Genomic DNA, 24,325 nt, shown 5'->3' with positions numbered 1-24,325 from the left:
GAGCAGTCGATGAGAGCGGAAGTAGGGGAGCGGCCGGAAGTCGCCTGAATCTTCCGCAGACAGACGGGATTTGACAGCATCCAGAGGTGCGACGAGGAGGTGGCGGCCATGGAGCTGGGCGAGCTGCTCTACAACAAGTCCGAGTACATCGAGACGGTGCGCGTGTTCCGACAGCTGCCCTCTGCTTTCCAAGCCTGCGTCCCTTGGAGATCTGGCCGGGCCGGCGGCCCCATTCCGGCCCCGGCCCCGGCCCTGTCCCACCCACCCCGGGCCGCACTGGCGGTTGGTCGGGTATTGCCCGGTGATGCTTCGTGTATCCTCTGATTTTATTATTTAGCCCGTGCATGAAGAGTTTTGACTTTTTGTGCAGATTCCCGATTTTCTCGTAGGGATAAGTGCCTTCAGGAGGACGGAAGTCCTTTCCATCTTAGTATTAATTACAGCTTCAGACTTCGGGCCCTTTTAAGCCTCTTCCCTTCACCCCAGTACTGGAGCTTGAACCCTAAGGGCAATCTACCTCCGAGCTAAACCCCCAGCCCTATTTTTAATTATTTATTCTAAAACAGGGTCTCACTGATTTGCAGAGGGCCTCACTAAGTAGCTGAGGCTGGCCGTGGACCTGCGATCCTCCAGGCTCAGCCTTCCAAGTATTGGAATTATAAGCGTGCGCCACCACGCCCGGGTCTCCCCCCCCCCATTAACATTTCATAACCATGTGCTAACTATTAGGAGTGTGTGTGTGTGTGTGGGGGGGTACTGGAGATTGATCCAGGAGCTTTCTACCTCCAAGCTAATCCTCCAATTCTAGTTGCTTTTTATTTTGAAACAAGATTTTGAGAAGTTGCTGAGGCTGGTCTTGAACCTAGGATACTCCTGTCTCCACTTGCCAAGTACTGGGTTTACAGACCTGTGGCATCATGCTCTGTATTTTAGGTTCTTTATAGTCAAAACGTGGTAAGTGTGTAAATGCTGGAAACAGCAAGTACTAGTATTAATTTTTGTTTGCATTCTCACTGCTTTAGATAATAGTAAACTAATCTAGTTTTAAGACTAAAACTAAAGTATGGAGTTGAGACTTGAGTTCATGCTTCTGTCTGATGCCACTCAGCCTTCCAGTTTGGACCAGACACACACACACACACACACACACACACACACACACACACACACACACTCTCTCTCTCTCTCTCTCTCTCTCTCTCTCCCCCTCCCTCCCTCCCTCCCTCCCTCCCTCCCTCTCTCCCTCTCTCCTCTCTCCTCTCTCCTCTCTCCTCTCTCCTCTCTCCTCTCTCCTCTCTCCTCTCTCATGTTGCCCAAACTGGCTTCCAAATCCTGGGCTCAACTCATCCTCCTGCTTCAGCTTCCCAAGCAGCTGAGACTAGAAAAGTGGGCCACTGTGCCCCTCTTTAGTATGAGTTTACCTGATGGAAACCTGTAGCCCAAACACTCACTCAGTTTGCTCCCCTCGGTTTTCTGTTTTTCCTTTTAGGCATCTGGAAACAAAGTTAGTCGCCAGTCAGTGTTGTGTGGAAGCCAGAACATTGTTCTCAATGGCAAGGTAAGGGTCAAAGCCAACTCCAGGATGTGTACTGTTGCTTGCTTTACCAGGGTGGATGTGGCAATTTGGTCAAATCTCCTTTTTATTGTTGTATATTTCTAATTCTCATTCTCTTTTTTTTTTCCAAATTAGATTTATCGAATGCAAAAAAAGGTTCACTAAAAGGAAGTAACAAAGAACTTTAACTTTTTTTTTCTTTTTATGGTATTGAGGAGTGAACCGAGGGACATTCCACCTTCAAGCTATACCCTCAGCCCTATTTTATTTTTTGTTTTGAACAGGGTCTCACTAGATTGCTGAGGTTGTCCCCCAACCTGCAATCTTCTTGTCTTAGCCTCCCAAGTATTAGGATTACAGACATGTATCACCACAGCCAACTCAAGTCTTTTCCTCTTATTTTTTAATTAATTAACGTGTGTGTGTGTGTGTGTGTGTGTGTGTGTGTGTGTGTGTGGTTGTTGTGTGTTGTGTGTGTGTGTGTTGCTGGGGATGGAACCCAGGAGCATTCTACCTCTGACCTACACCCTCACCCCGATTTTTTTTTTTTTCGGTGGGTCTGTAGATGGAACCCAGGGGCATTCGACCTCTGAGCTACTCCTCTTGCCCTATTTTTTATTCTTTATTTTGAAACAGGGTTTCACTGAGTTGCAGAGGCCTCACTAAGTAGCTGAGGCTGTCTACGAACCGCGATCCTCCCGTCTCAGCCTCCCGAATGCTGGGATTACAAGCGTGCGCCACCACGCCCAGCCCGATTTTTTTATTCTTTATTTTGACACAGGGTCTCACTAAATTACGGGGGGCCTCACTACGTAGCTGAGGCTGGCCAGGAACCTGGATCCTGCTGTCTCAGCCTCCCAAGTACTGGGATCACAAGCGTGTGCCATCTTGCCCAGCTTAGTCTTTTCCTTTTATGCCAGAACAAAATACAGTGGTTCTCAGAACCAAAATTATTGTATAATATTGTAGTATATCCTAAACTACTGGAACAAAAGATAGTTGATAAAATATTTTAAGAGCTGGGCGTGGTGGCACACACTTGTAATCCCAGCATTTGGGAGGCTGAGACAGGAGGATCACAGTTCGAGGACAGCCTCAGCTGCTTAGTGAGGCCCTTTGCATCTCAGGGAGACTCTGTTGCAAAATAAAGAATAAAATATAGGGCTGGGGATGTAGCTCAGAGGTAGAATGCCCCTGGGTTCCATCCCCAGCACCACAAAAAAAATATATATATAAAATGATAAATAAAATATTTTAAGGTAGAAGCTATAATAAAACTCAGGAAACTTTAATAATCAGTAATTTAGTGTTGAAACTTAAAAATTAATATGAGAATTGAGAAAGTTTTTAAAATATGAGACATACAAAATGGAATCTGAAGATAATAGAATATTATAGCCTAAGTAAGTTGAAGTAGCAAAGAGATAAGCATAAACCTGGAAATAATATCAGAATATTTCAGCCACAGAAAATATCACAAGATATCGACAAACAATGAAGTCCATAGTTAACTTCTTGCCACATGGGACACAGATTTTTGTTACATCTCTGCCAGAGGGAAAATAGTCTCAATGTACACCAAGAGATCACAGATATTTTCAGTAGAAACAATTAGTTTCTATGAAAGCCCACTATACCACAAAATTTAATGGAAAGAAATATGGCTCAGTAATTGTTGCTCTGACATATTGGTTCTCCACAGAATCAGAAAGTTCAGTTAACTCCATCTGACTAGTTAGCAAAGGTGGGAAGGTCATTTGGAGATCCCTCAGCTAATTCTGAGGCACTTTCTGTGACTTTTAGGGAAGAATGATTTTTCTCATGAAGAAATAGGTATAACAGAACTGCCATTTTAATCAATTTTATTATTCATTTATTTTGTTGTGCTAGGGATAAAACCAAGGGTCTCATACATATTTGGAAAGTGCTCTACTACTGAGCTATACCATCAGCTCCGTGTGTGTGTGTGTTACTGGGGATGGAACACAGTGACATTCTACCTCTGAACTACACCCCCAGCCTGATTTTGAAACAGGGTCTCGCTAGGTTGCAGAGGGCCTCACTAAGTAGCTGAGGCTGGTGGCAAACCTGTGATCCTCCTGTTTCAGCCTCCCAAGTAGTGGGATTACAAGCTTGTGCCACCACGCCCAGCTTTTACCTTTGATTTTCTGAGTCTGATATATCACTTAGCATGACGTTCTCCAGTTCCATTTATTTTCCTGCAGAAGACATAGTTTTGTTCTGCTTTATGACTAAGATGCCACTGTGCCTATATAACGCGTTTTCTTTATCCATTCATCTGTTCATGGACACCTAGGTTAGTTGCATAATCTGTAGTCAGTGTCATGCAGGTAGTTCTCCTTTACCTTACCCTTCTGTTTTTATTTTATATATAAATATATACACAGGGTCTTGCTAGGCTGATGACAGTCTCACTATTTGCTTAGGCTTTCCTCTAACCGGCAATCCTCCTGTCTCAGCCTCCCAAATACACATATATGTGTGTGTGAAGGGTGCTGGAGATTGAGCCCAGGGTCATTCTACCTTTTAGCTACATTCCCCCAGCTCTATTTTTTATTTTTATTTTGAAACAGGGTCTCACTTGGTCGTTGAGAGTTTCACTATTTGCAGAAATGTCCTCAAACTTGCAATCCTCTTGTCTCAGCCTCCCACGTACTGGGATTACAGGCAGGTACCACCACGCCCGGCTTACCTTATCCCTTTTGACACAATGTTTGATGCATTTGATCATATCGTAATTTTCAGTTGGTGTCTTGTCATCTGTCCTCTTACACTGTTCTGTTTTAGGCTATGTAGGTAATTTTTTAATGTGCTTTGTTTTATAGACTATCATAATGAATGATTGTATTATCCGAGGGGACCTGGCAAACGTAAGAGTTGGGCGCCATTGTGTCGTGAAAAGTCGCAGTGTCATAAGGCCACCGTTCAAGAAATTCAGCAAAGGGTATGTAATGTGACTACTTTGGTTTGGCCTTGGGCACGATGCTGCTAGAGATGGTATTGTCAGTGTATTGAATTGTAGTGTAATGAGCCAGCCACTGGGGCACTGAGTAAGAATTCACCACAATGAAGACATGGTGGTTGTCTTAATGTGGCTGATGGTTGGTTGCCAGAAACAAAGTCTACTTAAGCTGGCAAAAGCAAGGGGGCTCTGGCCGGGCGTGATGGCGCACGCTTGTAATCTCCGCATTTGGGAGGCAGAGACAGGAGGATTGCGCAGGTTCAAAGCCAGCCACGCGTTCTGGCTTAGGAGACCCTGTTTCCAAATAAAAATGTAAAAATAGGTCTGGGAGTGTAGCCTGGAGGTAGAAGGGCTTCCAGGAACCCCAGTACCACCAAAAAGAAAAAAGAAAAAAGCAAGGGGGCTCTAAGTTCACATAGATAGGCATATTTGATAGAACCTAAAAGTAGAGGGAGGGCCCCTCACAGGGGCTGGGCTGTGCAGCTGGACAGCGAGTCACAAGACACCTGTCTTCCCACTCTGCTTCAGGTTATAGTGTTCCTCTGTTCTGTCGTCTCTGCATTTCTGCGTGCCACTTCCTCGCCTTGGATTGGCGGTTTCCGCCCTTGGTTCATGAAGTCCACCTTGCCGCCTCAGTCCTTTATTTGTATCACTTACCTTCCAGCAGATGCCAAGCCGAAATCTTATGTCCTATTTCCAGTTTCTTGGGATAGTACATCTGATCAGCTCAGCTTGAGTTAAGTACCTGCCCCTGGTCTGCACAGCTGTGAGCCAGCTGGTGGCGTCACGCCGGGCCCCTGATCCCTCAGGGGGAATCAGGCTAGTCCAACAAAGGACATGTACAGAGCAGAAAACTGCCAGCATGGCTGCTCTTGTGGTCTCTCTTCTTGGCTATTCGCCCTCCTTATTCCTATCTATGGCAACATCTATGTTTCGTGCAATAAGTCAGCATGCAATTATTATGTTCCCTGTGCCATCCACTGGGTTATAAGCTGGGCATATGAAGATGGATAAAACAGAGTTCCTGCCCCAAGGTTCTCAAAATCTAGTGATAGAAACAATTGTAGAAACAGCCACTATATTCTTTTGTAATGATATTATAATGTGATAGCTGCTACAGAATGTGATACCGAATACAGAATGGTTAAGGAAGACTGGGGAAAGAAAGAACTCAAACTAACTATAATGCCTAGGAGTACAGTATACAGTGATAATCCCACATTTCCTTAGTGATGTTGGCTTCCAGGCTTCCCATTACATACAGGAATTGCATCAAGGAATTATTCTAAATCATTCACATAAAAGCACTCACTCAAGCCGGGCGTGGTGGCACATGCTTGTAATCCCAGTACTTGGGAGGCTGAGACAGCACAGGTTCGAAGCCAGCCTCAGCCACTTGGTGAGGCTCTCAGCAACTTAGTGAGACCCTGTTTCCAAATAAAATATAAAACAGGTCTGAGACTATAGCCCGGAGGTAGAAAGCCTCTGGGTTCCACCCCCAGTACCAAAAAAAAAAAAAAGCACTCACTTATTAGCTCAGAATGAGCTACTGGGGGTGGAAGGAAACAACTTGTGGTACCGTTTGTGAACTCACAGTGACTGGCCCTCTGCCAAAGTTTGAGGAGATCAAGGAAATCATTGTTGCACAAGGGAGCGAGATTAAAAATCCTAATTAAGTAACAAAGGTTGAAATAAATCATGGGTCACAAAGGATAGACATTCTCTCTGGCAAATATTCTTTGCAAGCCAGGCATGTTGATGCATGCCTGTAATCCCAGCACATGGGCGGCTGAGGCAGAAGCTCAGCCTCAGCAATGTAGCAAAACTCTCGGCAACCTAAGAAGGTTCTGTTTCAAAGCAAAAACATAAAAAGGGCAGAGGGTATAGCCCAGAGGTATAATGCCCCTGGGTTCAATTTCAGTACTACAGAAACCAAAAAATAAATTCCTGGCAGAATAGAACAGAGCTGGGAAGAGTGAGTAAGGAAGTAGCTACTTGATATCAATTCTGGCCCAAAGATTCGAAGTGTGATCTAATAAATAGCTACTTTAGATCAATTCTGGTCCAATACAGATCCACTATTAATGGCTTTTGAGGAGTCCTGGAGAATGGAAGTAATGTCAGAAGTCTACAGAAAGTCTGCTAACTCCTATTCATCCTTCAAGTCTTGGCTTAAATGTCACTTTCTTTCTTCCTTTCTTCCATTTTTTTTCCCTCCAGTACTGGAGATTGAACGCAGGGGCATACACCCCCAGCCCGAGTTTTTATTCTTTTTTTTTTTTTCTAATGTGGTACCAGGGGTGGAACCCAGGAGCATTCTACCTTTAAGCTACACCCCTAGCCCTAGTTTTTAAGTCTTTAAAAACTAGGTCTTTAGGGTCTCAGTGAGTTGCAAAGGGCGTAAGTACTTGATGTTGTTCACAAACTGTGATCCTCCTGTCTCAGCCTCCCAAATGCTGGGATTACAAGCATGTACCACCATGCTTGGCTTCCTTTATTTTTTTGAAACAGGGTCTCACTAAGCTGTAGAGGGCCTCACTAAATAGCTGAGGCTGGCTTTGAATCTGCAATCCTCCTGTCTCAGCCTCCCAAGTACTGGGACTACAAGTGTGCACCACCACGCCCATCTCAATGTCACTTGTTTTTTTTTGGTGGTGGTACTGAAACCCAGAGGCTTTCTACCTCTGAGCTATACTCCCAGACCTATTTTTTCTTGTTTTTGGTGGTACTAGGGGTGGAACCCAGGGGCTTTCTACCTCCAGGATATACTCCCAGATCTATTTTATATTTTATTTGGAAACAGGGTCTCACTAAGTAGCAGAGGCTAGCTTCAAACCTGTGCGATCCTCCTGTCTCAGCCTCCCAAGTGTAGGGATTGCAAGCGTGCACCACCACGCTCAGCTCAGACCTAGGGGGTTTTTTTTTGTGTGTGTGTGTGTGGTACTGGGGGTGGAACCCAGAGGCTTTCTACCTCCAGGCTCTACTCCCAAACCCATTTATATTTTTTATTTTGGAAACAGGGTCTCACTAAGTTGCTCAGAGCCTCACTAAGTACCTGAGGCTGGCTTCGAACCTGTGTGATCCTCCTGTCTCAGCCTCTCAAGCTCAGGGATTACAAGCGTGTGCCACCACGCCTGGCTTTTTTTATATATATATTTTATTTGGGAACAGGGTCTCACTAAGTTGCTGAGAGCCTCACTAAGTTGCTGAGAGCCTCACTAAGTAGCTGAGGCTGGCTTTTTTTTTTTTTTTTTTTTTGGTGGTACTGGGGTTCCTGGAAATTCTTCTACCTCTGGCCTACACTCCCAGACTTATTTTTTATACTTTTTTACTTGGAAACAGGGTCTCCTAAGCCAGCGTGCGTGGCTGGCTTCGAACTTGTGCCATCCTCCTGTCTCTGCCTCCCAAGCCCAGGGATTACAAGTGTGTGTCACCACGCCTGGCGAAGCTGGCTTTGAATCTGAGATCCTCCTGTCTCAGCCTCCCAAGCGTGGGGATTACAAGCGTGCGCCACCACGCCTGGCTTAAACGTCACTTTCAATTAAGCTTTCCCCAAGCCTCTGGCCTGGAAAAGTCTCCTTGCTATATACTCTCATAACTTGGTATTGTCTCTCTGTAGCACTAAAAACAGTTCCAACAAAATATTTGTATAATCATTTACTTAATATATTTCTTCTTTTGATTGTAAACTTCTCATGGATAGAATTGTGTCTCTTTTGCTTATCATCATATTTTCTTTTTTTGTGTGTGTGTTTGTGTGTATGGTACTGGGGATTGAGCCCAGGGGCATTCTACCTCTGAGCTACACTCTCAGCCCTTTTTTAAAAATTTTTTATTTTGGAAATAGGGTCTTGCTAGGTTGCTGAAAGCCTGACTACATTGCTGAGGCTGCCCTCAAACCTGGTATCTTCCTGTCTCAGTCTCCCAAATACTAGGATTACAGGTGTAATCCACCATGCCTGGATATATCCTCAGTTCTTAGCAGAGTCTGGCACATAGTAGAGACTAACTATGGTGACTGAATATATTTCAAGAATGTTGGGAGGTAAACGTTATAGCCCATGAGCCTGATGTCAGTCCCTGAAACATTATAGGACAGGTTACTAAAGATGTCATCTGTGAGCATTGTCAAGGAATGAGAAAACATTTATTCATATTGATTTGGTGCCTGCTTTCTCAGGTTCTTTTTTTCTTTTTTCTTTCTTTCTTTCTTTCTTTTTTTTTTTTTTTTTTTTTTTGTGTGTGTGTTACTCGAGATTGAAGCCAGGGGCATTCTACCTCTGAGCTATACCCTTAGCCATATATATATAATCTGTATATATATATGTGTGTATATATATATATATATATTTTTTTTTTTTTTTTTTTTTTTTGCGGTACTGGGGGTGGAACCCAGGGGCATTCTATCGCTGAGCTACACCCTCAGCCCTATGTTTTACTCTTTATTTTGAAACAGGGTCTCACTGAGTTGCAACGGGCCTCACTAAGTAGCTGAGGCTGTCTGCGAACTGTGATCCTCCTGTCTCAGCCTCCCAAATGCTGGGATTATAAGGGTGCGCCACCATGCCCAGCTTGGCCCAGCATTTCTGATCTTCATCTAGGAGTCTCATTGATCATCTTCAACAGTATAGCCTAAGGATTCCTTCCTTGCTCAAAATAATCTGGTTAGGACAAGGTGAAGTTGTTGAGGCTATGATCTGTGGTTCTCTAAACCTTCATCTCAGGTGCATCGCCTTGACCTTCCTTCGTTCATTTTCTTCCCTTCTCTAGTGTTGCCTTTTTCCCTTTACACATCGGGGACCACGTCTTTATCGAGGAAGACTGTGTGGTCAACGCAGCTCAGATCGGTTCTTATGTTCACGTTGGCAAGAACTGTGTGATTGTGAGTATGGTGACTCTGCCAGCCGAGCAGCCTCGCTTGCCCTCTGCCTCTCGTCCCTTACTCAGTGCCACTCTCTTCTCTGCCCAAGCAGGGTAGGAATAGTTTCCAGTCTTCCTGAGGTTGGAGCTTTTTCAATGGATTTGGAAAAATTTTTTCCAGGCATAAATAATGGCTAACTGAATCCTATAAAATGGATATTAAACTCTTTTCCTTCTCTTACTTCATTTAATCCTCACAAACACCCAAGGGTGTTAGATACTAGTGTTAATACTAGTTTGCAGATGAGAAGACTGAGTACCTTAGATACTAGAGATCTGACAAAGCTAGCAATTAGTAGAGCAAGGGCGTCACTGCAGGCCATGATGATCAGCTCTGCTGCTATGTAGCCCACTGTTGCCTCGCAGCAAAGAGCTCAGTCATCGCCGGGCGTGGTGGCACACACTTGTAATCCCCGCACTTGGGAGGCGGAGACAGGAGGATCACGCTGGTTTGGAGCCGGCCGTGCTGGCTTAAGAGACCCCGTTTCCACGTACAAAAGCAAAAAATAGGTCTGGGAGTGTAGCCCGTGGTCGTGTATCCCAGAGGCAGAGGGAATTCCGGGAACCCCAGTACCACCAAAAAAAAAAAAAAAGAGCTCAGTCATGGGGCTCAGGGGACCTGAAGGGCAAGTAGAAATTGGCACAGTAGATAGAGGAGCCTGGGCATCTGAGGACAGGGATTGGCTTTGTGTGAAGGTCAGTCTCCACAAGGAATAATGTCAGCCTTGGGAATTCAAGTAGTTCAGGTACAGACAGGCCGGTGCTCAGCATCACCCATAATACCCTGCGATAGGACTCACCTATGCGAGTCCACCCAGCCAAGGTTTAGACTGCTGGCTGTTTCACAGATGAAGAGCTAGATCTCTGGGGGATTCTGAGAACGTACCAGGTGAGAATGTTACTGACCAGAGCTCATCTACCTTAATGTTTAGGGAATCTAAACGGTTTCCTACATTTTAGATGTACCAAAGACTAGGTTCTAGGAAAAGCCCAGACCATCATCATATTTCTTTAATGGTTATTCCCATAGTACAGAGCCAGCGCTCTATCCTGTATAGACTCAAACCCTGAAATACTAAAAAACGTTCAGAAACCATGCAGTTCCCATGCCAGGAGCCACGAGGGCCAATGTGGACAGTGCAGAGGAGAGCTGTGCCGCTGCAGAAGCCATTCCAGTCCACCTGCTACTCAGTAGGGCGCAGCTGGTCGCCAGGTACTTGTTCCACAGTTCCTTAGTGTGTGTGGGAGCCAGGAAGTCTTTGGTTCAGCCCAATGGTAAAGAAAGGGAAAAACTAAAAGTGGAGCTCAGAATAAAGAGAGAAGAATTGTGATTATCAGAGGCTAGGAAAGGAAAGGGGGGAGGTGAAAGGGAGCTGAATAATGGATATTAAAATACAGGTAAGCTGGCGTGGTGGCACATTCCTGTAGTCCCAGTACTTGGGAGGCTAAGGCAGGAGGATCAAAGGTTCGACAACCTCAGCAAGCAGTGAGACTAGCAAAACCCTGTTTCAAAATAAAAATAAAATAGGGCTGGAGGTATAGCTCAGAGGTAGAATGCCCCTGGGCTCAATCCCCAGTACCCCCACACACAAATACATTTAGATAGGAAGAGTAAATAAGTTCTAGTGTTCTGTAACCCAACAGAATGACTATAGTTCACAGTAACTTGTATATTTTATGAAGAACTGAGAGAAACTGAAGCCTCCAAACAAGGAAATGATAGAGATGGAAATCCTGATGACTTGGATTTGATCAGTAGATGCTAAATGCACATATTCAATCATAACGTGGTATCCTGTGAATATGTGCAATTAAGAGCTGAGCGTGGCAATACACACTTGTAATCCCAGTATCTGGGAGGCTGAGACAGGAGGATCACAGGTTCAAGAACAGCCTCAGGCCGGACATGGTGGCGCACACTTGTAATCCCAGCATTTGGGAGGCTGAGACTGGAGGATCTCAGTTTGCAGACAGCCTCAGCTTTACTTAGTGAGGCTCTCCGCAACTCAGTGAGACCCTGTTTCAAAATAAAGAATACAAAATTGGGCAGGGGGTGTGGCTCGGAGGTCAAATACCTCTGGGTTCCATCCCCAGAACTGCAAAAAAAAAAAAAAAAAGAACAGCCTCAGCATGTAGTGAAACTCAACCACCTAGAAAGGCCGTTTCAAAATGAAAAAATAAAAAAATAAAGAGGGCTGAGCATGTAGCTTGGAGGTAGAATGCCTCTGGGTTCAATCCCCAGTACCACAAAATAAAAATAAATGTTTTTGAGTAGAATTAAAAGGTGGAGGGGAGATATAAAATCTGTCCTCTTCACTCATACCGTTTGCCCAAAGTTAACCTTCCAAACCACAGGTGGACGTTTCTAATATTTTCCTTGGCAAAATAAAGAGTCTACCTCACTAGCCTGTGTGGTTTTTTTTTTTTTTTTTTTTTTTTTTCAGGTCTCAGAATGGAACACAAGGGCATTCTACCTCCGAGCTATACCCTTGGCCCTATTTTTTATTCTTTATTTTGAAACAGGGTCACAGTGAGTTGCAGAGGGCCTCACTAAGTAGCTGAGGCTTTCCGCGAACCGCAATCCTCCTGTCTCAGCTTCTCAAACGCTAGGATTACAAGGGTGTGCCACCATGCCAGGCTAGTAGCCTGGTTCTTTAACCCTGACTTTTATTGCTAGAGCAAAATATCAGAACTGTTAAAATCCAAATCTTATTTCCGGTGCTTAGAGGATTTTCATCATATTCCAAGTGCTCTGCTTTTGTGTGTGTGTTGCTGGGGATAGAACCCAGGGGCATTCTACTTCCAAGCTATTTTATTTTTATTTTAAAATAGTCTCAGTAAGTTGCTAAGGCTGGCTTTGAACCTGCAATCCTCCTGTCTCCACCTCTCAAGTACTGGGATTACAGGCGTGCAGCACCACACTCGGTCTCAAACTGTGTCTTCCCTCACATCAGAGGTTAGAGTAGAGCACCCCTGGCTGTGTACTTTGTTTTTTGTACCATGTTTTGGGCTGGGCTTGATAGTACACACCCACTTGAAATCCCAGTACTTGGGAGGCCGACAAACAAGGATTGCAGGTTTAAGACCAGCCTTAGCAACTTGATGAGATTCTCAGAAACCTAGGAAGGCCACTTTTCTTTCTTTCTTTTATTTATTTATTTACTTTTGGGTACTTGGAATTGAATCCAGAGGCATTCTACCTCCAAGCCATAATCCAGCTCTTTTTTTAATTGTTTTGTTTTGTTTTGAAACTGAGTCTCGCTAAATTGTTGAGGCTGGTCTTGAATCTGCGATGCTCCTGTCGCAGTCTTCGTAGAACTAGGACTCTGGGCGTGTGCCACCATGTCCAACTCACGAGATCCTGTTTTAAAACAAAAAATAAAAAGGACTGAGGGTGTAGCTTGGAGTTAGAATGCTCTTGCATTCAATCCCCAGTACCACAAAAAAATGGAGAAATATTACTACTTTTCAGTACATCCGTTTTTGACCTAGCCATTGTTAATATTAGCAGATTTGCTAAGCTTTGACAAATTCTCAGATACATTCAAGAGAAAGATTCTTTTAGAAGTCTAGACTCTCAGAGCTAGTAGAAACTCTTAGTCTAGCTGTCCCTGTGATGCCCAGATCTTTCCTATGGTGTCCCGTGTGATAGTCTGACTTTTGCTTCCATGTGTAAAAGTGTAGATGTTAGTCAGAATGACCCTTATGCCTAAAGGAACAGTTTACCAAGCAATATTATTAGGTACTTTTATTCTCCTATGAGTTATACTTTTTCCCCCCAGTACACCCCCCAGCCCTATTTTTTTTTATATTTACTTATTTATTTATTTATTTATTTAGTGATACTGGGGATGGAACCCAGGGGCATTCTACCTCTGAGCTGCACCCTTAGCCCAATTTTTTTATTCTTTATTTTGAATCCAGGTCTCACTGACTTGCAAAGGGCCTCAGTAAGTAGCTGAGGCCGCCTGCGAACTACGATCCTCCAGTCTCAGCCTCCCGAATGCTGGGATTACAAGCCTTGCTCTAATTCTATATTTTGAAACAAGGTCTCACTAAGTTGTGGAGGGCCTCACTAAGTAGCTGAAGTTGGGCGTGCATCACCACACCCGGCTCCTATGAGTTTTACATGTTATCTCTAATCTTGACAATATCCCGGTGGGTTGGTTTTACATCCTGTGTCACAGGTGAGGAACCAAGTCAGCAGAAATGCTACCTTGCTCACATAAGGACACATAGGCAGCTGTAATGCTGGCAGCACAACTACAGTTCTTGATTCCTCCTTGTAAGTTGTCCAGGGAAGAATACAGAAGTGGCTTCAGCCAGCCATAGGGCACACACCTGTAATTCCACCTACTCAGGAGGTTGAGGCAGGAGGACTGCACATTCAAAGCCAGCCTGGGCAACTTAGTGAGACCTTGTCTCCAAAAATAGGATGGGACCGTGGGAATGTAGCTCAGTGGTTGAGTACTCACCTAGCCATGTGTGAGGCCCTGGGTTCAATCCCCAGTACTGGGTGGCAGGGGAGTGGTTTGAGCTTTTTACCTCCTCAGCTATTACCAACCCATTCATACCTAAGAAGTTTGTGCATCATTTTTCATATTGCTGTTATTAATCATTGTAGCCAGGTATGGTGGCGCATGCTTATAATCTTAGCATTCAGGAGGCTGAGACAGGAGGATTGCGGTTTGCAGACAGCCTCAGCTACTTGGTGAGGCCCTTTAAATTCAGTGAGACCCTGTTTCAAAATAAAGAATAAAAAATAGAGCTGGTGGCTGGGTGTGGTGGCGCACACTTTTAATCCCAGCATTCGGGAAGCTGAGATCGGAGGATCATGGTTTGCGGCCACCTTCAGCTTCTTAGTGAGGCCCTCCACAATTTAGTAAGACCCTGTTTCAAAATAAAGAATGAAAAATAGGGCTGGGGGTGTAGCTCGGAGGTTGCATGCCCCTGGGTTCCACCCACAGACCCGCAAAAAAAAAAAAAAAAAAAAAAATCAGTGTACCCAGAATGTGTCTGAAACCCAGTTGGAAGTGCAGAATGGCCAAGTAGTGGCTAAAGCAGGTGTCTGCGGTCTGCATGGTGGCTGGTGGTGCACAGGGAGAAGATTCTTTCCACTCTGTCTAGGGATACAACATGGGAATGTTTCATGCCTTGTGCTTTGTCTGAATTAGGAGCTTAGGCATAACAAAAGCCTTAAGAGTTAATGTTAATTTGGTGGTCAGGGATGATAGCCAGTTGCTATATCTTTGAAATTACCACTAGCAGGAATTTCATGGAAGAGCACTTTTCAAGGAGGAGTAAAGAACTATACTTAAAATTTGTTTCTGAGATAAAGATGTTGCTGGTGCTATTACCCATCTGACAGGAAATAGCTTGGTCAGGCACTTAAGAAATTCAGACCTTAAAGATACAAGTTTTTTTTTGTTTTGTTTTTTGCTTTGGGGATTTTTTTTTTTTTTTTTTGCACTGGGGATGGAACCCAGGGGTATTCTACTTCTGAGCTACGCCCCTAGCCCTATTTTTTATTCTTTATTTGGAAATAAGGTCTCACTAAGTTGCAGAGGATCTCCGTAAGTGGCTGAAGCTGTCCATGAACTGCGATCCTCCTGTCCCAGCCTCCCAAATTCTGGGATTAGAAGTGCGCATCATCAAGCCTGGCAAGATGCAAGTTTTTTAAGAAATTTGGCAATCTACTTTTTCCTGGAAACACACATAATTTGGATATTTTAAGAATGGAGAAAATTTTGGAGCCAAGTGTGGTAGTGCACCCCTGTAATCCTGGTAGTTGGGAGGCAGAAACTGGAGGATCACAGGTTTGAGGTCAGCCTGAGCAACTTACCAAGGCCCTCAGGAACTTAGTGAGATCTTTTTCAAAATTAAAAAAAAAAAAAATAGAGCTTGAAGTGTAGCTGAATACAAGCAAATTAACATGTCTTTTATATTTTTCATAAAGTCTGAAGCCTAGTAGGTTAATAGTATCCTTGTATTTGTTAACATTTTTCACATTCTCAGACATTCCAATTTGATCATATGGTTTAATGAGATCTTAAGTGAACTTCCATACCCTGGTGATGGAAACACAGCTAAGAGAAGCAAAAATGGATTAACTCAATAAGTAGATAAAGCAGAGCTTTTTTTTGTTTTGTTTTGTTTTTGGTGGTACTGAGGTGGAACCAAGGGGCTTTCTACCTCCAAGCTATACTCCCAGACCAGTTTTATATTTTATTTGGAAACAGGGTCTCACTAAGTTGCTGAGAGCCTCACTAAGTAGCTGAGGCTGGCTTCGAACCTGTGCGATCCTCCTGTCTCAGCCTCCCAAGTGCTGGGATTACACGCGTGCGCCACCACACCCGGCTAAAGCAGAGCTTTAAACTGTGTACACAAGCCTCTCTTTTCCCATAACCCATTGGATGAATCTCGAGACATTATTTCTTACCCTCAAAATGCTGTGGACCGTGGCAGAACTGAAAAATGGTAACAGCGGGTAGAGTCAGACATAAGGTTTAGTGCAGACGTTCAAATAACTGAATTGCCATGGGAGAACGAGTGAACTTCGTATCCAGATGAATTTGTCAAGACTTTCCAGGTAAAACTTGTAAGAGAGCAGCCTTAAACTTTTAGGCAGAAACTCAGATGGGCTAGCTGACCTCAACCAAGGGCACAGCGGTAGAGCCAAATTTCATGCCCAGGTAGCTCCAGGCCTTCATTTGCTGGCATGAGAATTAGTCTTTATTTCTTTTCTCTTTCCTCTGAGAGGTTTACTCTTGGGCAAGCTCTTCCTTCTTGGGAACATCGTGGCTGTTCCAGGCTTCCATCTGTCCTCTGGAAGCCCCCTGGGGAAAGCGCTGCTCCTCCCAGTAGTCTCAGCAGAAGCCCTAAGGTTGCGTTCATTACACCAGCTGGCTGATGTGCTGATTCCCCAAAGCAGCCACTGTGGTCAGGCTCGAGGTTAGTGTGTGAGCTCCCATGAAGCACTTGGATGAGATGGGTTAGGAGTGGTTCCCAATAAAATAGAGATTGTGTTACCAGAAGAAAAGGGAACGAGGCAACAGATAGCCGCTAAGTCAAAAGAAGAAGAAAGCTAACCGGGACTCTTGGAAGACCAAAGGTGGCACGGTCTCTAACGGCTAGATCATCTGTACTGGCCCAGCATGCAGCCCGTCACCCCAGATGTGCACGCACGCACGCGTGCCCTTTGTCCTCCTTCTTGTCAGTACCACTTACATCAGGCAGTTGCAGCCAAGCCTTTTGTCACTGTCCCTGGCTCTTAAACAATATGAGCAGAGAAAATACAAAATAGCCCTCCACACACAGACTAGACAACCTTTCCTCCCATTTCCTGATCTATTTTGTATTAATAAGGTTTTTATTTCAGGGGCGCCGGTGTGTGTTGAAAGACTGTTGCAAAATTCTTGACAACACAGTATTACCTCCAGAAACCGTGGTCCCACCATTCACTGTCTTCTCAGGCTGCCCAGGTAAACTTGGTGTTGGTTATTTTTATTGTAACCTCCTTCAAACTCAGTTTTATTTTCTATCACAAAAATGGTGCATGCAGTTTCTATCTTTGATAATATGTTGATCTAGCAATTTAAAAATTCTCCAGAGTACCTAGAAATGCTTTTGAAAATATAACAAGTTTCATTTATTTTAAATGCAAAATTGGGTTGACAAGAAAATGAGGAAATTATCAAGGAAACTAAGCCCAGGCTGTGAGATTGCAGAGGTTGATGCTTTCTTTGTCATAGAAGGGCTTAGAACATGGTACTCATGGGGGGAGAAGATAAAGCCTTGGGTCTGCACATGACAGGGAGGTCCTCAAAGGGTTTTCACTCAAGAAAGATTGAAGGAGAACTAATCTGCCACCAGCACACAGAAAACACAAAGAAGCTTTTCTCCCTTGGCTTGGACTCTGGGTAGAAAAAGAAAAGTTTCTATAGAAAATTTTACAGTGGGCTTACCCTCACATTGGTTGGAAATTTGAATTTATGCTTCCTCAATAGCGCAGGAATCCTCAAACTTGAGAGGTAGTAGAAAGCATGATCAGTGAGACTTAGCCTGGCGTGGTGGCACACACCTGTTATCCCAGTACTTGGAAGGCTGAGACAGAAGGATCGCAGGTTCAAAGCCAGCCTCAGCAGCTTGGCGAGACCCTGTTCTAAATAAGAAATAAAAGGGCTTTATGATGTGAGACTATAATGCATCAATATAAACACATTATAAAAACAAAAACAAGCAAGCCGGGCGTGGTGGCGCACACTTGTAATCCCCGCGCTTGGGAGGCTGAGACAGGAGGATCGCATGAGTTCAAAGCCAGCCTCAGCTACTTAGTGAGGCTTTCAGCAACTTAGTGAGACCCTGTTTCCAAATAAAATATAAAAAAAAAAAGGGTCTGGGAGTATAGCCCGGAGGTAGAAAGCCTCTGGGTTCCACCCCCAGTACCACCAAAAAAAAAAAAAAAAAGGAAAGAAAACAAAAAAGAAAAGGGAGGTGGACTGCCCCTGGGTTCAATACTTAGTACTACAAAAAAAAAAAAAAAAAATAGAGCTGGGTGTGTAGCTCAGAGATAGAATGCACCTGGGTTAGCCGGGTGGTGGCGCACGCTTGTAATCTGAGCACTTGGGAGGCTGAGACAGGAGGATCACACAGGTTCGAAGCCAGCCTCAGCTACTTAGTGAGGCTCTCAGCAACTCAGTGAGACCCTGTTTCCAAATAAAAAATAGGTCTGGGAGTGTAGCCCAGAGGTAGAAAGCCTCTGTGTTACATCCCCAGTACCACCAAAAAAAAAAAAAAAAAAAAAAAGCACTTGAGTTTAATCCCCAGTACCACACACACACACACACACACAAAAAAAAAAAAAAAAAAAAACCTCATTACTCATATTATTGAATATAAATTTCTAAGATGTAAAAAATCATCACTCAGATTCTTTGGGAAGGCAGTTGGTCATTCTGTGTCGTGCCTCTACTGCTTTGCAGAGGGAATAAAAAAGAGCCTTCTGTTTAGTAACTCTCCTCATAGTGAAGTTTCAGGGTGAAAAAGTTGAACTATTCTTAGCAAGTGATGGACTGAAAGAAAGTTGTCTAACTAATTAAAAAAACAGTTTGAGCCGGGCTGGACTGTCCTTGTCTGGACAAGCTCTGAAGCAGTCAGAGACGCTTTAATTCTGGGTCTTGCAACAACATCCTGCCTGTCTACCTGGAATGCTTCTCCATTGCAGAAGGGTAGTATTTGCTTCCCTTGCACCATAAATTCACATCATTTAGCAGCTGTGATGCGTAGAATATTACATTATCACTGAAGATTTGGAAAACCTCACAGTGGAATACAACAAAAGGAAGCAGCCTCGAGGGCTTTGAACAGAAATCAGAGCTGCAGGCGGCCTCCCTGACTGACCGGGCCTCTCTCCCCGCAGGACTCTTCTCAGGGGAGCTTCCCGAGTGCACTCAGGAGCTGATGATCGACGTCACCAAGAGCTACTACCAGAAGTTTTTGCCCTTGACACAAGTCTAATGCTCTGCCTCGTGGCTGGAATTCGCTTGAGCTCTAAGTTGAACTTGGAGACAAAGTGAGCAGTCAGCATGGGCAAGAGCTCTGTGTCTCTGACACCTCCAACCTCCATTTTTTGTTTTGCTTTTTGTTTTTTTTTTTTTAACATTGAGTTTTTCAAACTTTCAGAGCCTATTCTCTTAAGAATTGAAGGACATCTGGAGGTTGTGTGCACACGCTCTGCTGACACCTTATCTGTCAGCCGTCCCTTTGTACCCTCATCTGTGGAGCACAGACCATGTGTCTCCAGCCCTCCAGCCTTGGTCCTGGGCTGGCTGACCTGGCTGAGCCTCGGAGCGCTCTCCAGGGGGAGGCCGCGTGGCCGGGCGCTGCTTGCGGCCAGCACTACCCTCCACATGCAGAACCCTCGGCTTCCTGCTGCTGGCACGTTTGACCAGCAGCCACGATGGCTCATCATTCCAGGGGAAAAGTGTCTGCGACTTCAGAGCCCAGAAGGCTATTAAACTCGTCTATTAAAACTCGGGAAAGGAAGCGCGATTCGTGTTTTTCTTTCCCTAAATGGCCTTAGTTGTCTCAAGGTGATTAATAAAGGACGTTCTAGCATTTCGTTTTAGGACCACTAATTCAATTTAAAATATCTCTCACTGGGCATGATGGTGCACCTGTAATCCCAGTACTTAGAAGGCTGAGACAGAAGGATCCTGGGTTCAAAGCCAGCCTCAACAATTTAGTGAGGCCCTCAGCAACTTAACCAAACCTTGTTTCAAATAAAAAATAGGGCTAGAGGTGTAGCCCAGAGGTAGAATGTTCCTGGGTTCCATCCCCAGTACCACAGAAATAAAATAAAATAAAACAGCTTTTTGGTTTGTCATTTTTTATGTCTCTGTATTAAAAGGTTGACATGGCTTCCACTAAAAAAGGAAACCTCAGCACCCCAGAGTTTGCTTTTGCAGAGGTCCAGGTTTGAGTCTTCCATGTAGATGGATTACTCGGGTATCACTCCTTGCCTCGAGGTATTTGACTTCATTAAAAATAAAGCATTTGTGAGCCAGGGGTGCTGGCTCACGCTTGTAATCCCAGCATTTGGGAGGCTGAAACAGGAGGGTCACGGTTTGCAGACAGCCTCAGCTACTACTTAGTGGGGCCCTTTGCAACTCAGTGAGATCCTATTTCAAAATAAAGAATAAAAAATTGGGCTGGGGGTGTAGCTAGAAAATAGAATGCCCCTGGGTTCCATCCCCAGTACCGCAAAAAATAAGGCATTTGTGAACATTTGCCCTCTAGCCTAAAACCATTCAGCACATCCTGTATTTGTCTAAAGCCCCACAGTTCAGATCAGAATATCAGTGCTTGAGCCAATGCATGAGGGCCAGGCATGGTGGTGCATGCTTGTAATCTCAGCATTTGAGAGGCTGAGACAGGAGGATCGCAGTTCATGGACAGCCTCAGCTACTTAGCAACCCTGTTTTATTTATTTTATTTATTTATTTATTGGTGGTACTGAGGGTGGAGCCCAGGGGGTTTCTACCTCCGGGCTATACTCCCAGACCTATTTTATATTTTTTTTGGAAACAGAGTCTCACTAAGTTCCTGAGAGCCTCACTAAGTAGCTGAGGCTGGCTCTGAACCTGTGTGATCCTCCTGTTGCAGTCTCCCAAGCGTGGGGATTATAAGCATGCGCCACCACGCCTGGCTGAGACCCAATTTTAAAATATAAAAAATAGGGCTGGGGAATGTAGCTTGGAGGTAGAATACCCCTGGGTTTCATCCCCAGTACTGCAAAAAAGTGTGTGTGTGTGTGTGTGTGTGTGTGTGTGTGTGTGTGTGTGTATGCATGCATTAGGAACTCTTAAAACTCTCTTATGGGGATAGAGCCAGGTAGTAAGTGATGGTGTCAGTGGCTAATAACACATCTCCTCTGACTAATCACACAACTTCCCTAGTTCTAGCCTCTTGGTTTAGAGGGAGATTTTGCAGTGAGGAGTTAAGGAAGTTTGCCTACTTAGTACTCTGGTCTGCTCTAAATGAGTGGGACAGAACAGGTCAGCCTGGAAGGTTAGGACCTAGCTGGAGCTGTCTGAACTTGACATCTATCTCTGGGGTTGCAGAAACAGCTGTGTGCAATATCGTCTCTACTTGTTCAATTTAATTTATTTATGTGTTTTTTGTGGTACTGGAGATTGAACCCAAAGGCATTCTACCTCTGAGCTATACCCCTAGCCCTGTTTTTATTCTTTATTTTGAAACAGGGTCTCACTAAATTGCGGAGGGGCCTAAGTACTTGAGATTCGCCGCAAACCTGCGATCCTCCTGTCTCAGCCTCACTGGGATTTCAAACAAGCACCACCATGCCCAGTTCCACTAGTTCAATTTAAAACAGCATTCTAAGCTGGGCGTGGTGGCACACGCTTGTAATCCCAGCATGTGAGAGGCTGAGACCAGAGGATCATGGTTCGCGGACAGCCTCAGCTACTTAGTGAGGCCCTTTGCAACTCAGTGAGACCCGGTTTCAAAATAAATAATTAAAAAACATTGGGAAGGGGGTGTAGTTTGGAGGTCAACAAAATAAATAAATAAATAAAACAGCATTCTAGCAGGATATAGTGGCACACACCTGTAATCCCAGTACTTGCGAGGCCTAGACAGGCCTAGACAGGAGGATCACAGGTTGGAAGCCAGTTTCAGCAGTTTAGCAAGACTCTGTTTGGAAACAAAAACTAAATGAGAGCTGAAGGTATAGCTTGGAGGTAGAATGGCCCTAGGTTCAATCCCCATCACCAAAAATAAATCGGCTTTCTAGTTTGTCTTTTTTATGTTTGTGCATTAAAAGATTGACCTGTGGACAAGTCATTTGAAGGTGGTTACTGTCCGTCCCGCGGAGGCCGCTGCTGTTCTCGGGCACTTTGCTGCCTTCCTGATGCCATTCTAGGTTTCTGTTCATTGGCATGCTTATTTCTCACACTTCTGGGCTCAGGCAACCCTCCTGCTTGGCGTCCCGGGTATTGGGACTATAGTGGTGCTGTTCTCCTTTTACAGATGAGGAGGCAACAACTCAAAAGACTTCAGTCATTTGGTCCAGGCCACACAGGGAAACACCTGACGCTGGAGTCCCACCGGGTCCATCTTGCTCCACATTCTGTAACCCCCGAAAGATCAGAGATGCCTGTCGTGTCCTGCCTGATGCCAGCTGTCTGTGGTGGTGGCTGATTTTCATGGTCATATCCAGGCATATGACCCCCAGGCCATTTCTCCTTTAAAACCACCACCAAAAAAAAAAAAAAAAAAAAAAAGGTGACTTGGAATTGGCAGAGTTTAGAAGATGCTCTGTAGTCTCTAGGCTGACTACAGAAACCTTCCAGGGCATCTCTAACAGATTCCCATCCAGTTTGTGTCTGAACACCTCTAAAAGAAAGCCTGTTTCATTTTGCAAATGACTATTTTGTTGGTAAACAACTGAAATTAAACTAAAGCATGTTTTGAGACTTTTTAAAAACATAATTTTAAAGTCTTTAAGTAATTCAAGCACACAATTTCAAAAATCCAATCCAATTACTGGAGAAGGGAGATATCACCAAGTCGATCTTCCCAAGAATCCCAGTTCCGTGTTGGGCAGCCTCCCTGAACAGCTTCTGTTGTGTGCCATAAGGGAGAGGCTGTGCATGCACAAGCAGAGGTAGATGGGTCCTCCAACTCCTTGTATTCATATAAATGGGAACACACGACATAACACTGTTCTACATCCGGCTGCTTTTACTCAATACATCTTAAAGATTATTCCATATTGGCATTGATGGATGATATTTTTCTTTCTTTCTTTTTTTTTTTGGTGGTACTGGGGTTCCTGGAAGCCCTTCTACCTCCGGGCTACACTCCCAGACCTATTTTTACATTTTTTTTCTTTTTTTTGGAAACAAGGTCTCCTAAGCCAGCACACGTGGCTGGCTTCGAACCTGCGCAATCCTCCTGTCTCTGCCTCCCAAGCACGGGGATTACAAGCGTGCGCCACCACGCCCGGCGATGGATGCCTTTTAAAAATCTCAACTGCCAACATTTGTAGACTGTTTACCATGTACTGGGTATGCTTCTGGGTTCTTTACATTTTTAAAATTTCCTTAAGACTGGGTGGGGTGTCGCATACTTGTCATCCCATCATTTGAGAGGCTGAGACGGAGGATCGTGAGACCTTGTTTCAAAATAAAGAATAAAAACTAGGACTGGGGATATACCTCAAAGGTAGAATTCCCCTGGGTTTCATCCCCAGTACAACCCCCCCCCAAAAAAAAAACCCTCCTTCAAGATAGATAGTTATCCCCAAGGAACAGCGGCCAGGTAAATTTCCACATTTGTCCATCTGAAGTGACGCTCAGTAAAGCCAGGCATTATGGCCTTAGAGCCAAAACTTTTAACCACTAAGCTAGAATCTCCATTGTTTAGTACTTTTCCTTGCCCAAAATTGTGTATCTGTCCAGCCCTTGCTATACAGAAAGCTAAAGTCATGGTGGCTTACCCCTGTAATCCTGGTGTTTGAGAAGCTGAAGTAGGAGGATTGCAGGTTCCAGGACAGCTTCACTGATGTAGTGAGACTGAGCAACCAGCAAGACCCTGTTTCCAAACAAAAATTAAAAAGGGCTCTAAGCTGGGCGTGGTGGTGCACGCTTGTAATCCCCGCGCTTGGGAGGCTGAGAAAAGAGGATTACACAGGTTCGAAGCCAGCCTCAGCTTAGTGAGGCTCTCAGCAACTTAGTGAGACCCTGCTTCCAAATAAAAAAAAAAAAAAAAAAAATATATATATATATATATATATATATATATATATATATATAGATCTGGGAGTATAGCCCGGAGGTAGAAAGCCTCTGGGTTCCACCCCCAGTACCACCAAAAAAAAAAAAAAAAAAAAAAAAAGGGCTCTGGGTGTAGCTTGGAGGTAGAATGCCCTGAGTTCAATCCCCAGTCATACACACACGTGCGTGCACACACAGACACGCACACACACACACATACACACTCACACTGTAAGAAAGTATTTTAGTTTTTCAGGCAGACAAGGAAAAAAAGTTGGGAATGGGTGTTGGGCAGAGCATCTTATGATGCCTGCCTTGGCAGGAAGGTGGCCCTGTTGTCTTGTAGCTTCCAATGTAGCCAATTACGAATGGGAACAGGTTTCCTGGAAGAACTGTACTTCTTACAGCACTAAAAGGGTCTTAGAATTGTGTACCACATGGCTGGCACTCTGTAGAGGAGTGTGCAAACTAGACAAAAATCCATTTGGGAGCTTTGTTGCAAGTGACAGAAATCCAGCTTGAGCCAGTATAGGCAAAAAAAAGAAAAGAAAGGAGGAGGGGGTTTTAGTG

General features: G+C 44.4%; 1 protein-coding gene across 1 annotated transcript; it reads left to right on the top strand.

The window, feature by feature from the left end:
- Nucleotides 1–108: 108 nt before the first annotated feature.
- On the top strand, nucleotides 109–18,974 carry DCTN5 (dynactin subunit 5; the record flags this gene model as incomplete). The annotated part of the gene is made up of 6 exons (XM_080702411.1): nucleotides 109–156; nucleotides 1,490–1,558; nucleotides 4,402–4,520; nucleotides 9,309–9,420; nucleotides 16,837–16,939; nucleotides 18,877–18,974. 6 exons carry the CDS (start codon nucleotides 109–111, stop codon nucleotides 18,972–18,974), a joined length of 549 nt encoding a protein of 182 aa, XP_080558537.1.
- Between the last annotated feature and the right edge of the window lie 5,351 nt (nucleotides 18,975–24,325).

The sequence above is a fragment of the Muscardinus avellanarius genome (genome assembly GCF_963383645.1).
Source record: "Muscardinus avellanarius genome assembly, chromosome: 10".
NCBI lineage: Eukaryota > Metazoa > Chordata > Mammalia > Rodentia > Gliridae > Muscardinus > Muscardinus avellanarius.
Note: the sequence above shows the minus strand (reverse complement) of the source record. Positions and strands in the feature narration are given on the sequence as shown.